The sequence below is a fragment of the Homarus americanus genome, unplaced genomic scaffold, assembly GCF_018991925.1.
Source record: "Homarus americanus isolate GMGI-L3 unplaced genomic scaffold, GMGI_Hamer_2.0 scaffold30535, whole genome shotgun sequence".
Lineage (NCBI taxonomy): Eukaryota > Metazoa > Arthropoda > Malacostraca > Decapoda > Nephropidae > Homarus > Homarus americanus.
The window spans coordinates 371876-388446 of NW_024732440.1; the positions used below are offsets into that span (position 1 = coordinate 371876).

Consider the following 16571-nt stretch of genomic DNA (forward strand, 5'->3'; position numbering starts at 1 on the left):
GTTAGCCTGGGTTGCAGCCAACACACTTCATGTATAAAATCACATGTCTACTTGACCCTAATCAAGAAGTTCTAGAATCAATTCTCAATTTTTATTACAAATTACAGTACTGTACTGGCTGCAAATACAGGTACAGTATCCCAATACTGCATAGATACAGATGCCCGATAAATGAAAATTTGTTTTAACGAAAGTTGCACATTGACACTTCTTTTTCTCGATATAAAAGCAAAATTTGTTTGAACAAATAACAATCACATTTTGACACCCTCTTTTGTTTAAAGAATGCAAACTTTTAGCTATCTTGTGGTCATGGTCACCCAGAATGCAGAGACTCATTTACCTGAACACACTACTGTACCTGAATAGTGTAATGTTTATAGTTTTCAATGAACTTATTCTTTGCCATAGTATTAACATACAATGGCAAACAGTGACTTGAAAAAAGAAAGAAAAAAAAAGACAGTTGACCAACATTTTTCCTTCCTGGATCATGACCCCAACACAATAATACAAGGACTCTACTATTAGTAAAAGATTGCTGTTCTTCCCTTGCATCATAACCCCAAATAATACATAGGTTCTACCATTCATTATACATTTTTTAGCTACAGAAAAACAAATGAATTTCCAGGAACTCAACCCTTTCTTATACAGGGGATACAGTACCTGTACAGTATATTAAAAAACAGTTATAATCCCTGAAGGACATCTTTCATATTAAGGTGTCATCACAAGTCTTTTGGCGACTCATTAAATCTTCTCTTTGTAGACACTTCCACCTTCTAAATGTGTATGATTTTGGACATTTTATAAAGTGTTAGTGTGTACTTATTGAAATATGCTAAATGGGTAAGCCAGAAGCAGGATGGGCTGAATATTCCCATTTTCAAAATACAGTACAGTACAGTACTACAAAACTTCTATTTTCAAATAAGATTTCATGTACTATAGTTGTAAAGGCTTGCAAAAGAGAGTATTGTGTGCGTGTGTGTGTATGTTGTATATGTGTAAATAAAGACATACAGTATATTATAAGCTGACAATACGGTGAACATATTAAGCTTTTTTTAATGTTACATACTTGGTAACCTCAACTTGTGATCTTACAGCCTCATTATTAATAAGGGAGGTACAGTATACTGTACATCTATACCAAGACTGGTAATGATACTTCACCCATGAACATTTATCATGAACAGAGGATTACTATTACCCTAAAACCCATTAATATTTAAAACATGTGAAGAATTATCCTGTAGAGAGCATGGTGAAGATAGTTGTTGTTAATTCTTTCTCTGATCTTTTATTCTTTAATGGACATACACACCCAGTACAAAATATGAATATTATACTGTATTGATATCTCTCCTTCCACCTGGGTGAAGTTCATAGACTAATGTAAATACAAATTACGAAACAAATACTGTAAATTAAAATACCTTTTATGGTACATTTATCTATGAATATTTAAACACGTATATAATCAATTCAGTAATATGGTATAGAGATGTAAAAGGCACCACAATAGAAGAGTAATGCTATGCACTACAAACACACAAGGCTTTGGATTACACAATTATCCAGGCAGGTTTGGAGGGACATTACATGTTGAGGTGTGCATTACAGCAAATTACTCTTCCTTGATGATGCCTCAGACTAAGCTCAATATTCTTGCTTGGGAAGGGCCCAGCAAGACACCATGAAGAATGTTAGCTTTTAGCTTTCTAAAGTAATTTATAAATTACTGATACTGTACTGTACAGTATATCTGCAATCAAACACCATTATTGATTCATGTCTGATGGTATATTAAGGAATTCCTTGAGAATATACAGGTCAGCCATAATGATGTTCAATTCACTAGCTTTGTAAAATAATTTATGCATTTGTATCTCTTTTTAACTAAATTGAGTCATTTGTAAGAATTCTGTACATGGAAGAAATGAAAACTTTTTTACACTGCTCAAACTTCAAAATTTCATGTCATGCCTCATGGGTTCTGTAGAAGCAACAAAACTTCCTTTCATAAAGTTCTAACCCTTCATAATATTACTGTAGTACTACGATTCACTGCCACCTACAACACAATCACAAAAAATGAATACGGTACACTATCAGGTGCACTTCCAAATGGTCTGACAACCCTTTGGTGGACTAGCATCTTGCCAAAGGAAACCCATTAGCTGCTGAATGCTAGCATTGGCACCTGTCCGGCCAGTCTGCTTCACAGCCGGAAAAGGCATGAAATATTAGTACTGTACTGTATTGCACACTAATTCTATTGTTTTGAATATTTCAATCCCATAAAAAATCAACATTTACTGCTTAAAGGTAAAAGCAAATCTATGCTTGGCTTAGCAGTTACATCTTAATACATACTAATTTGATGACATATCTTTTTGGAAAAAAATTAATCCAGACAATAAAGGTGCTGTATACTGTATTATATTACTTGAACAATAAATTTTTAGGAATACAGTAACTTAAAAGATATCAAAATATGTATTAGTCCTAGTCCATAAAATTTTATCTAATAACAACAAGAAAATTGTATTTTGGTTTGTTCTTACTACATGTTAGAAAATAACTAAAAAATATTATCAAGTGACATGAGGTTTGTTAGAAGAACCTGTGACATATACAACACTGTTAACAGAACATGGGTTGGTAACGTACAATGACTAATATTAAAGAAGCTGGTGAAACAATTCCTAAAGGAGCAGATGTAACAGTAAAGAGTAGAGGAGTGAGAAAATAGGACACATATGTAGTGTTGGGAAGACAATGGATGACAAAACATGAGACAAGGTACAAGGTTCATCAGACATCTGACAGGAAAGGATGTGGAAAAACGTATTTAAATGGTCTATTCAAGTGTAGGGCAAAAGGATATACGTGCAGTAATGACCAAAAAAAATAAGAAATCTGTGTTGATGAAGGATTCTCTGGGAATGTGCGTAGATGGTTTGTGTGTGGAGGATGTTCCATATGAGCCAGCTGCTGTATTGTAGGAGACACAAAGGATTCAAAGGACAATACCAAAAAAATAATGATAAATAAAAAAAAAATACCTATATATATATATATATATTAAAAACATCATATTGAATGAAAGAAGTCCAAATTTAGCAGTCACTGATCTGAGCGATAACCAATCTGTTTTGACAGTATTATTTTATGCCACCTTACCAAAATACAACACACAAATCTAGACAAGAAAAAAATACAAAATGTACAGTTGTGGAGTTACAGTAAACACTATGTAACTTATGTATCACTTACACTACATAATTTACTAATAATCAGAACATCATCCACACACACTTTATTTAATCGAGTCACTTAGTTCTATATTACAAGTTTAACGTAAGCTTAATGATACCTGTTTCTTTCCCATCCTCTTCGACCATCACCACTACTTTCAGATCTACGACCATGAACTTTCTTTTCTTTTCTCCAGTCTCCTCCATCCCGTGGGTGATTTCTCTCTCTCTCCCTCACTTCTTCTCTATGTCCTTTCCATTCTTTATGATCTCCACTCTCATGTTCCCCTCGTTGCTTCCATCCCTCTGCTCCTTTCTCATCCTCTGGTGCTCTCTCATCAAAATCATTTCTCTTCCTCTTTGAATCTCTTTCTTGACTATCATGTCTCTTTTTTCTTTTATCTCCTCTATCTCCACTGTCACCTCTCCTCTCATCTTCCTCACTTTCATCATCACTGTTATGTCTCCTCTTTAAATCCTTCTTCTCTCCTCTTTTCCTTTGATATCCAGCATCCTGGTCATCACCTCTTCTCCTCTCATCTGACCGCGTGTGATCGCCTTGTGTTCGTCTTCTTCCTCCTTCATCATAATCATCGCTGTGTCTCTCTCTCTTCTCTGTATTTTCACCTTCCTTTCTTTCTCTTGAATGAGCACGACTTCTTTTCCTTTCATATACGTCTTCTCTCTCTTCATCTCCACTCTCACTGCTATCATCTCTCCTCCTCCTCCTACTCCAGTCATCACTATTGATTTTCCTCCACCTCTCACCTCTCTCTCGTTCTTTTTGATCATCTAAGTCTTCCTCCCTTCGCCTAACAAACATTTCTTCGTCTTCACTCTCACTCTTCTTCTTGCTGCTGCCTTTGTTGTCTCCAAACCTTTCACTCTTTCTGTTCGTTTTTGATTTATTTTTACCTGAAAGACCTTTTTTCTTGGTCTCTTTCTTCTTTTGTTTCTTCTTCTTCTTCCTCTCTATCTCTAGATCTAAGAGATAAAAACGAGTACTGAATTAACACTATGTATATATTGCCCAGTATGGGAAAAAGCTTAGATAAGAAAGATAAAATTAAAGAGCTGTAGGTTTTAGGCTCATGGGCTGATGTGTAAGCGAAAAGATTTCCATTGTTGAAAAGTGCAAGGAATGGGGGAATAGAATGAAACGATACAATTAAATGGGAACTTGCACCAAGCGAAGGTGGCATAAAAGACAATGATGAGTGCTGTGAAAAAGGTTGAAAGGGGCTCATATAACAAATAGAAATGCATTACCTACATTTTGAATATTCTCTACAAAATCTGTAAACTTCACGTAAAGAAGCAGTGGTTATGCACCAATAATCTGATCTACAAGCAATACCACATGGAAACATGAGCAAAAAAAATTCTTCACACTGTTGAGAGCCATTTCCCACTATAAGACAGTAAGGCCAGATACAAGAGCAAACACAGTCTCTCTTAATTCATTTACTCTTACTGCTCTCACAAATTTGTTTAGTGATGGTGTTCTTCATCCATAACAAGGCCCCTTGATAACTGTCTGGTTCATCCTGCTGTTGCACACAATCTAGCATCACCCATCAACAAAATGCCCATCCCCATATTCAACTTGTTGCCATGCTCCCCTGCCATTCATATATGAATATAAATTATCATTAGATATTTTTAATTCAAATGATATTACCACTTACCAGAGGAATCCTCAGACTCACTCGATGATGAGTCAGAGCTATCACTACTGCTCTCTGAGGAACTGTCTGAGCTGCTGCTGCTGCTGCTACTGCTGCTACTGCTGCTACTACTGCTGCTGCTACTTTCACTGTCACTGCTGCTCTCACTGCTACTTTCACTACTGATATTATCTTCACTCTTGTTACTTTCATTTTTATTAATATGCTGCTGTACTGGTGCCACCACTGCTGTTGGCTTGGGCTGCAATTCAAGCAAAGTCACAGAATTAGATCAATAAACATATTCCTTAATAAAAATCAATCAAGCCATCAATGACAAAAAACATATTGACACAACATTATTATTTAAACACCACTGGATAAACATCACAATACCCAACAAAACACAGATCAACACTTGAGGAAAAACTACTACTGTACTGTACTTTAAACAGCATCCATAGGTTTCAAATCTGAAGTAAATACTATTATATACAGTAGTGTCTCAGTTAGCCGGAATCCCTCAAACCCGGAACTCTACGATAGCCGGAATTGAAATTTTCTCGGAAAATCGTTTCCAAAGCCGGAATTTTCCGGAAAGTTCCGGCTTTGGGAACGATTTTCCGAGGGGCACATTTTCAGAAAATTCAGAGAAAATTTTCCCAATACACAGAAAATTCCAGGGATGAGGGATATTTTTCTGGGTTCAAGAGAAGATGTAATGGGTAATTTCTGGAACTTCCGAGAACATTTTTTCGCTCCCCAAAAAATTCCGGGGATGAGGGATTTTTTCCGGCTTTGAAAGTTGTCTCGTTACCCGGAAATCTCTCATTCCCGGAAGTGCTCTGCACTAATTGTTCTGGCTAACGGAGATATCACTGTATTTTTGTGCCAAAAATTATCATATGTGTAGCCACTTTTTCATAATCACACTATCGACACCAACACTTTACAGTCACTTTCCATACTTGTGTAAGTTAACTGCAATTACCTAATGACAGCTCTTCATGCTGCACAAACTCGTGCAGTTTCTCTTGTCAGTTTCTTAACTCTAATGTCATATCTTACAACCTCTCCCCATGTCATTCTTGGCCTACTCCTGGCTCTCTTCCCCTCCATATTTAGGCTCATGCACCTTGACCCAAGTGGTTTCATCCATTCTCTCTGCATGTCCAGACCATCTCAGCCTGTCTCTACACAGAACTTTGCCAATTCCAGCCACATTACACATCCACCTCACCATTCTCATTTCAGCTCACCCAAGTCTACTTTTGTCATCCTCTTTATCTGCCTATGTTTTGCTGCTATACATCACACTTCTCTCATCAGCTTCATATGGAGGGAAGGTCCTCTTGCCACAAAGAAAAGGCAATATCTACCTAAACTTCCTCCAGTCACTTCTAACTTTTACAACTGAGCAAGTTTCAGCACCCCACCCCATGGCACTGATCATGCCATTAATGAGGGAACAGAATAACTTAGGAATGAGCTATGAGTAACAAAGGTCACTCTTCCCTTGTTCTAGTAAAGGACCACATATGTTTACTTCAAGAATAAAACTACAGTATATCTTAATGACAACTGCCGTGAAAAGAACTTACTTGAGTCCGAAGAAATTCTCGAAGCCCATCAGTGAGACCACCAAGACCACATGAGGTAAAAAAGTTTATAGCAAAGCGAGTGTTGCGTGGGTTGTCCCTGGGTAACAGACCCTCAAAAGCTGGAGCAAGAGTTGGGTCTCGCAGTCTCTCATTAAGTTTTGCCAAACTCATGAACTCCGCAAGTTCCTGTAAATTAACAAGTATAATACTGTACATTAATATGTAAAAAAAATGCGATTGTTGTTTTGTAAATTACAGCAGTGTTAAATTACCAGTGTACAATTAATCAGGAAATGTTGACTATAAGAGCATCTTCACGTAACAGGGTTGATAAAAGTCTTGCAATTTTAAAATTAAATTCCCTTATCCTGGATAATTTGACATTTTTTATGCCATAAAAAATGGGAACTCAAAAGATTTTATTGATTAGTTATGAATATGTTTACATAAAATTAATATAAAGAAGCTAATCCTACCAAAAACCCATTTGAAATACAGTACACCAAGAAAGTTATCAAAATGTTCGAGAGTTTTGTTTTGTACCCTAGCACTTTCCATTCCATTCTGCCAATCTGAATTTTACTGCAGCCTCCCTGAAAGCTAGTGAATGTAGAGTAATTTGGCAACCATCTTAGCAGCTGGTCAATGTCTTAAAAACCTGACTAAAATTTAAAAAAAAATTAATGCAAGTGCAAAAAGGCAGAATTCTGTGATGTTCTTCACCTCACGGCAACTCAGTACATGTGGCAATGCCACAATGATAGTCAAGGTATCCCAACTGAGTGATATGGTGGTGGTGGTGGGAGGTGGGGGGGATTACAGAATCCATTGACAAAATTATAACACAGAGATATAATATCTAAAGGCTAATTAATTGTAAAGCGATTGACATACTCATTGTTGGAATACCTCAGCTCTGCCACATGTACAGTTATTATTAAGTAGCCGATGACTCTGTGAGACATGGAATATTACATTTGTGGGCAACTGTGCTTAACACATAAATTTGTAAGACCTGCAGGTGTTTAAAATGATTATGAAAAAGATTTGAATAATTTTTGTTCTAAATGTAATGAGAAACTATTACAAACTGTAAAAGAATTTCGGGTAAGATTTTATTTTTATGATAGTATAAACAGTGCCACATCATGCTAAGTATAAATTCTTTGAACCTACAGCTTGAACAACCAAAAGCAAGATTCTCATTATCATCCTCCTCACCATTTTAAGGCTATTTTCTATGCTTCAATGACTTAGCCATTATTACAGCACAGGAATAATAAACCTTCATTTCACAGGGAGACAGTGTGGCTGGCACTGAATACTGCTACATTTACTTTCCCAAATATAAAAAAGGTAACCAATCACAACTGGGTGTCATGGTGTCTTGGCATGAACCAGCAATCCTTAGGACGAGAGAGGAGTGCTGTGTCCAATAAGCCACTGTGTCAGTAATAGTATGGGCATGAGGAAATAACTCATACAATAAACACAGAATAAAGGATTAGGTTTATACAGAAATGTATAAGAAAGTATAATGAAAAATAATTGTAAATCAGTGTGTCATGGCCATGGTACAGTATCAGAGAGCCAACCAACTGTACACCTGAAAAAATAAAAAATTTACATAGCTACTGATCCTATATGGATTCAATACAAAAATGCACTACTGTACTTACCTGGAAAAGAATTTTAATGAAGACTCTTGAAGAGCTGGTTGTTTCATCCTCATTCAAGTGAATATGTTTCAAGACTTCCCAAGATATTGCATCTGAAAACAGTAAATGGGCAAAGAGACGAGCCACATTGCGAAGTTTTTCTGTCTCAAGACGATGACAAGTGTCATATGCATCCCTAAAGATTTGATGAAAAGGTTCTTGATACACCTTATTGATCATACAGAAGCGCTGAGCCAAAAGACCATAGAACTTTATGTAAGTACGCTGCTGAGCACAGCAATCCAAAATCATGTTGCACAATTCTGTCTCCCAGCCTGGCTTGATCTCTCCCTTTAGCAACTTGTGAGCACATTCATCTACATCTAATGAAGATTGTATTGTAAGATAGACAGTACGACGGAAGGCCACCATGTTTGTCTCCGTCTGGTCAATGATAGTTTGAGCTTCTTGTTTTTCTTCTTCATCTTGAGACTCATCATCACTGTCAGAACCACTCTCTAAGCCTCCCTCTGAGCTACTGCCATCACTATCATCTCCTAGGATGCCGGCACGGATTTCCTTGTACTTTTCTTCACTTTCTTCGTAGTCTGGATCATGTTTAAACACATTAAGAATATCCTGACTATCTAATTTTCCATCTAGTTCAACAATGTGTGTAAACTGATCATCTTCTTCTACAAGATCCAATTCCTCTACAACAGATGGATGGTCTTTGAACCCATCTTTAACAATTGCAAATATCACTTCTAACATGTATGCAACCCGTTGTTCCAGTTTTCCTTCATGTAATATATGCCTCAAAGTTTCAAATATAATTTTCATTCCCCTGGGGCTGACTTCATTAAGTTTCATACCACATTCTGTAAGGAATGTAATAGCAAGTTCGCAGGAATTATTTCTTGATTTCTCTGCAACTTCTGAGTCATCAGTTGCATCTTTAGCTCTCTCGAGAAGAAAGGTTAAAATTTCCAGAGCCACAACTTCATGCGCTACTTGCTGGTTTATAAGATGAGCAATGAAGCGGCAAGAAGACATGCAAATATTTTTATCATTCCTCTTAACACCTCGTCTGAGCTGGATAACCAGACGTTTCAATAATAGCTCTCCAATTTGTGGGAACTTGGAGTTGATGATGGAAACCATAGCAGAATACACATGAGTAAATGTTGGTGAAAATGACTGAGCTTGCATCAAGGCCCTACACAGCACACCTCTTCCACGGACTATATTCTCCTGTAAAAGCTCACGCACGATTATGCCAATGTTAGAAACGTTTACTTTATTAACAAGACCATTGATCGACTTCTTCAGTGCCTCCCATGCCAATCTCTGGAATATAGCACTAGACTTATCTGTAATCTGTGCCTGCATCATCTTCAGTTTTGCTGGTGGTATGTAGGCACCGCCAGTCTTGGTGGTCAATGGATCCATCACTGGCTTTTTTATTAGCTCTTTAGGAGGTGGTTCAGGCTCTTTATTTTCATTTTTTTTATCATCTTTATCATTTGTTTCATCCTTTCGTCTCACATCACGTTTACCATCACCTTCATCACTACTGTCTCTGAACCTCTGATCACTCTCTCTCCTTCTGTCATCACTTCTGTCTTTATTTCTTCCTCTCTCTGATTCCTGTCCTCTGTTTCTAGGGTCCTCAATTTGAATGCCAAGCTTGTCAGCATATTTATTCCAATAAGTGTCACTCGTTTTGGGTTGCTTGGCCTTTTGGAGTCGTGGGATCTCCTTACCATGGTCTCCTCCCCAGTACCGTCCTCCAATCTGTGGTTCTTCAGAATCTCGTCCTCTGGTAGAGTCCTCATCATCTGAGCTGTGATACTTGGACCTTTTGTCACTTTTGACGCTTTTATCATCATTACCTTTCTTACTCTTCTTGTCCTCCGCCTTCACTTCGGGTTGACTTCTAGAACGGGACCGGGACCGAGAGCGAGACGTTTTATCCTTGCTGCTGCTCTTTTTGGGAGGCAACTGACTGGCACTTTCATTACTTCCATCCAAACCTTTGACCTTCTTGCTAGGGGCAGCTTCACGTTCCCTCTCCAGGTTCTCACTTCTTTGGCGGATCTCTTCTTCTATCAGTAGCTGCTCCTCTAGCTGCTTCTTTTTTCTCAACAACTCTTGTTCAGTTGTTTCATCACTGTCATACACCCTTGGTATGTCACCTTCTTTAGAGTCAACATCACTATCACTGCTGGATGACTTTTTGTTTTTATGCTTCTTATGTTTCTTCTTCTTTTTGTAATCATCTGATTCATTTCCCTTTTTGGGTATTTTTGATTTACTTTTCCCATGCTTGTCAATCTCAGACTTGCTGCTAACCTTTTTTCCAGACTTTTTCGTATTTTCTGAATGTTCGCCATCAGAACCAGATTCAATCTCCTTCTCTTCCAAGATTTTGGTTGGAATTCTATCATTTCCTGGTGCTTCTTTCTTCTCTGAATTTACATCTACTTTTATCTCAGTGCTTGACTCTGCTTCTAATTTCTTCTCAGTGTTTTTGTGAGTAAGTAATTTGGATGCTGATTCAGCCTGTCCTTTGGATGCTGAGTCAACCTGTCGTTTGGATGTTGAATCAACCTGTCGTTTGGATGTTGAGTCAACCTGTCCTTTGGATGTTGAGTCAACCTGTCGTTTGGATGTTGAGTCAACCTGTCCTTTGGATGTTGAGTCAACCTGTCCTTTGGATGTTGAGTCAACCTGTCGTTTGGATGTTGAGTCAACCTGTCCTTTGGATGTTGAGTCAACCTGTCGTTTGGATGTTGAGTCAACCTGTCGTTTGGATGTTGAGTCAACCTGTCCTTTGGATGTTGAGTCAACCTGTCGTTTGGATGTTGAGTCAACCTGTCCTTTGGATACTGATTCAGCCTGTCCTTTGGATGTTGAGTCAACCTGTCGTTTGGGTGCTGAGTCAACCTCGCCTTTAGGTGCTGAATCAACCTTGCCTTTAGGTGCTGAGTCAACCTTGTCTTTGGGTGCTGAATCAACCTTGCCTTTGGGTGCTGAGTCAACCTTGTCTTTGGGTGCTGAATCAACCTTGCCTTTAGGTGCTGAGTCAACCTTGTCTTTAGGTGCTGAGTCAACCTTGTCTTTGGGTGCTGAATCAACCTTGCCTTTAGGTGCTGAATCAACCTTGCCTTTAGGTGCTGAGTCAACCTTGTCTTTGGGTGCTGAATCAACCTTGCTCTTTAGGTGCTGAGTCAACCTTGCCTTTGGGTGCCATCAACTTGTCCTTTAGGTGCTGAATCAACCATGCCTTTAGTGCTGAACTGTCCTGGCCTCAGGTGCTGAGCCCAACCCCGGATTCTGGGTGCTGAGTCAACCTTTGGACTTTGGGTGCTGAGTCAACCTGACTTGGGTGCTGAGTCAACCTGTCCTTTAGGTGCTGAGTCAACCTGTCCTTTAGGTGCTGAGTCAACCTTGACTTTGGGTGCTGAGTCAACTTGTTGTTTAGGTGCTGAGTCAACCTGTCCTTTGGGTGCTGAATCAACCTTGCCTTTGGGTGCTGAGTCAACCTTGCCTTTAGGTGCTGAGTCAACTTGTTGTTTAGGTGCTAAGTCAACCTGTCCTTTGGGTGCTGAGTCAACCTGTCGTTTAGGCGTTGAATCAACCTGTCGTTTAGGCGTTGAATCAACCTTTCCTTTAGATGCCGAGTCAACCTGTCGTTTAGGCGTTGAGTCAACCTTGCCTTTGGATGTTGATTCAGCTTGTCTTTTAGATGTGGAGTCAACCTCATGCTTGGACGTTGAATCAGCTTTTTCTTTGTATGTTAAACCAACATGTCCAGCATCAGCTTCCTTTTCTGTTTTATCACAATGTTTTGACTTCTTGGAATCAATAATATCTAAATCTGAATTACTGATCAATTTATATTTTACTCTGGTATCAGAATTCTTTTCCTGTGGTTCTCCTCTGACACTTAATCCAGCATCAAGCTCCTTCCCTTTTGGTGTACCAACTGGTGTTTGTGCAACCTTTGTACCTTCATCTAATCCTGCTTTGTCAGCTGCACCTTTCTTAGTTGTAGTATTAGAAGAACTTGTCTCAAACTCAGACTGATACGCAATAGTTTCTGTACTTGCATCACTTTCCTCTGTACTTGAAGCTTTCTGCGAGCTACGTTTCTGTCTGATCCCTTCTGAAACTTTAAGTTCCACTGTTTTGGGTATTTGTGGTCCTTTTAAACTTTTACTACTAACTGAACTCTTTTTTAGTTTCTCTTCTGACATTTCACGGGACACATTCTCCGACCTTGGAGCTTCTGATTTCAAATTTAAGCTTTCAACTGTTTTCTTCTCTGACACTTTATGAGTCACTTTCTCCAACTCTGAATTATCTGAATCACTATCTGAAGTCTCATCCATATTCTTCTCTGGTATATTATGGGTTACCTTCTCAGTTCCTACCTCTTTAAAATCAACATCTAAACTTCCCTTCTCTTTCTTTTTGCTTGATATTTTACTGTGTACTTTTCCATGAACTGTACTTTTATAATCAATTACTAAGTTATCAGGTTTTTTTTTCTCTGATCGTTTCATAGATGGTTCTTTTTCAAGTTCCAAAACTTTTGATTTAACATTTAACTCCACACCGCCTTTCTGTTTTGGCAACACAGGAGACACACTTTCAGGCTCAGAGTCTTCAGAATCACTACTGGAACTCTCATCACATTTCTTCTTTTTAGACACACTTTGACCACTTTTTTTGTACTCAGATACTTCACGATTAGAATTTGAGTTCTTGCTTGCCTTTGTCTTTACTGCTTTATGAGAAACTTTTTCCTCTTCAGAACTTTCAGAATCAGAATCTGATTGTTTGTTTTTCTTTGATTTCTTCTCATGAACTCTTTTTTCCTTGCCTCTTCCACTATCTACCTCTTTAGATCTACTAGATTTAGCTCGTTTCCTTTTAGCATGTTCACGGTCATCATGCCTCTCTGTAATCTTAGGGTCTTCATCAGAGGAAGGGGCAACATCCTCATATTTCTTTTTACTCTTTCTAGGACGTTCATGTTTATCAGTGTCATCTCGTCTCTTTTTAACCTTTGGATCTTCATCTGATGAATCATCACTACTACTACTAGAGTCCTTTTTAGTCTTTGAGTCTTCTTCAGATGAACTTTCACTGCTTGAGTCGCTTGAGGACGAGTCATTTCTTGATTTCTTTTCAGTTTTCCAATCTCGACGATCGGAGGCGTGTGACGATCTACTGGTTCTTTCCGGGGATATATTTCTATGATATCTATCTGATGGTCCATAACCACTACTAAAATTATCCATCCTATTTCTCCCTCCATACCTGTCCCAGCTTCTATCTCTATTCCTGTAGCGATCATTTCTGCCTCTGTACTTGTCCCAGCTCTCTTGTTCATCGTCAGAACTTGAGTGGTCTCTACCATATCTTCGCCTGTCACCTCTCATGTGTTCCTTCTTACGATTATATCTTTCATTTTTCATGGGATATGAGGTCCACTGCCGGCGCCCTCTGTTCCAACCTCTATTTCTTTCTCTTATGGGTCTGTCCCTACTCTGACTCCTCCTCTCCTTACTTTTACTCCTGGCATGCTTCTGATATCTATCTCTTTCTTTCTCCCTGTCACGTCTATTACTCCTCTCTCTCTCATGACTCCTTCTATACCGGTCTCTTCTCTCACTCCCTGGGGAACGAGAACGACTGCCACTGCCCATCTGTAATATGAAAATATATATGATTACACTATACACATCCTATATCCCTGATTTATTTTAATAGTTATAGAAGAGTGAAGAACAGTGCTCAACATATTCACAGTTACAAAACATAGGTCAATAGGACTAAAGTGCATCATATAAAAATTTCTGTACAGTACTTCTATTATATAAACAATGGACCAGGAAAATAGCCAAAAACAGCATGAAAAGCTATTTTGTCATGACCGGTAATGTAGTCTATTTGTAGAAGATAAGTGTCTTAGAACTGTCTGAAATATTGATTGCAAAGATAAAATTCTCGAGATTCAGTAGATGGCAACTAATACAAATTTGACCCTCATTTACCTAATGGCCACCCACTAGAGGTGACCATGTCGAGGGAAGGAGGCCAGTGGCTTGTGTACAATTCCTCCATTGTTGTTGATAATTGTGTCAAGGGCTATTTTGAAGCCCAAAACTTTTCTCGATTCCACAGCTTGGGCTGGTAGACCGTTCCATTGGTTTACCAGCCTCTGTGTGAAAAAGTATGGTAATGGTGGAGGAGATGGTTAGCACCAGAAGGACTTTATGGAATTGCACCAAATATTTAGGAGATGTTGTTTGGATGATATTAAGCAAGAAAATCAAAACAAAATAATACACAGAACCTATTAGAACCTGACCTAACATTACCTAACCTCACCTAACTTTCTAACCTGTGCATTGTCGTTTCAATTTTCTTATTTACTATCATCCAAACAACATCTCTTGAAAAAATTAACCAATTTAATGCAATATTAATCATAATAAACACGCTCGATGAGATTGTCCTTCATTTCCTGACATGTAAGCAAAGACTGCAGAGGCTCTCATATAGCAGATGAACTGAACCACAACTTGTTTGCCAAGGGAGATTCGATGGTGCCATAATTACAGTAAATAATTTATTTTTTGCCTACAAAGCAAGCAGAGACATGAAATTACTGCCATATCATCAGTGTTTGCAGTGCTTTTACCAAACCTAACCTAAATAATGTAAATGATTCCATAACTGTACAGGTAATGATATAATAGTATTTATTGTAGTACAATGTAAAACATGTTTAATGATAATTTCAGACGAAAACAAGACCAATTTCTTCTATGACAATTTTCTCATATTTTATCCACAACCGAGATATCGTGAATTGTAAATCATAAAATTACTAAAAAATATATTGAATTTGTTGCCACTAACCAAATCTCAGGAATTTCCAAGACACGTTTCTTCTACGATGTTTCTCTCGCAAATAACCTAGAACCGAGATATTTAATATGCCAGGAGGTCCGCCAGTTAGGAAGTTAGGTAAGGTTAGGTAGGTTAGGTAGGTTTGGTTGGTTTGGGATAACTTAATGAGTAATACTGTTGCAGATGATAATACAATAATTACTAAATATATATCATTACTTCTATTACATAAACAATGGTCCGGCAAAATAGCCCAGAACAGCCTATCAAGCTATTTACTGTGACCGGTAATTGAGCATTCCTTCGTAAATGACCTAACTTAATCTTCTAAGCAGTCCCCCTGTATGACCATTTACGAGAGAACGGTCATAAGAGTGTCATAAAATTGTCTCGACATTTGACTGCAAAAACAAATTTGTCAAGTTACAGTGGGGGGCAACTTACACAATAATACCAAATAACATAGTTGAATAGGTAATATTTTAGGTTAGGTTAGGCACTCCTGTTCACACTCGTATATCTGTCCAATCTATATTTGAAGTTTACCTGCAAGTTAGAGTTAATAACACAAGACAAACAAACTCCCCATGGCATAGCACCTCAGACCTCTCAGCCAAAGACGAGTTCAGTACTCAGGATGGAAAGTTGTAATATTAAGTGAAACGATTTCCTCATCCAATTTGTGGCTTTTTCGTGATGTAAGAAAGCATTTATTTTGTGTGATATGTGTTTTAAGTTGCTGGTTGTGGCGGTCCATAGTGCTTCTGGCATTTATTTATGGACTGTGGGGTAACATATATTCCTACAACACAGTCATGAATGGATGTTTGTCTGAGTCATGGTGATAAGCAGAGTACACTAACCTGGTTTGATCCACTAAGTTACAAGTGGGTAAAGCCTATAACTGGTTAATCTGATTGTTACTGTATAAAATAACAACACTTATCATGGAGGCTGTTGTTTATACAGATCTATATTATAAACAGACCTCGGTTAAATCACTTCACTAAACTATACAACACTTTGTTTTCATACTTACACTTTACGCACTAAGATGAACAATAATTTAATCTCCGAGTAATCTTTCCTTCATTAACTCCACAAATGTCCGCTGTGTTCATGCCTGATACACTCGTTCTTGTCTGTCATATAATTCCTCAATCCGGTGAGAATCCACATCTAGGCCGAGCTGGAGATGAGACAAGGTGGCTAGTGTTGGGATATAATATGAATAGACCAATAATTGTTTTATCATGGACAATATAATATATTTTGTTTAAACAAGTCGTATTCAGTGTGGTACTAAGACCACTAGTAGTACCAGAAGATCCTCTAAAATGGTACCAACAAAATTGATACCTTTACCTTGCCCATATTTCCATTACTATTTATGTCACTATTCCTCATCTACTTCAAATTTCAATTACTTTCAGTTGCTTAAAGAGGAAT

General features: G+C 38.0%; 1 protein-coding gene across 2 annotated transcripts; it reads right to left on the bottom strand.

The window, feature by feature from the left end:
- Positions 1-77: 77 nt before the first annotated feature.
- On the bottom strand, positions 78-16352 carry LOC121868721 (pre-mRNA-splicing factor CWC22 homolog). 2 transcript variants are annotated; one of them, XM_042369575.1, is made up of 7 exons: positions 16162-16352; positions 14261-14427; positions 11597-13912; positions 8214-11405; positions 6535-6720; positions 4955-5195; positions 78-4250 (listed from the first exon to the last, which is right to left on the bottom strand). In XM_042369575.1, exons 3-7 carry the CDS (start codon positions 13910-13912, stop codon positions 3376-3378), a joined length of 6810 nt encoding a protein of 2269 aa, XP_042225509.1. In that variant the 5' UTR covers positions 14261-14427; positions 16162-16352; the 3' UTR covers positions 78-3375. The 2 variants fall into 2 exon arrangements, with proteins under 2 accessions (XP_042225509.1, XP_042225508.1); XM_042369574.1 differs by lacking the exon at positions 14261-14427 and having other exon boundaries at positions 16162-16351.
- Positions 16353-16571: the final 219 nt, after the last annotated feature.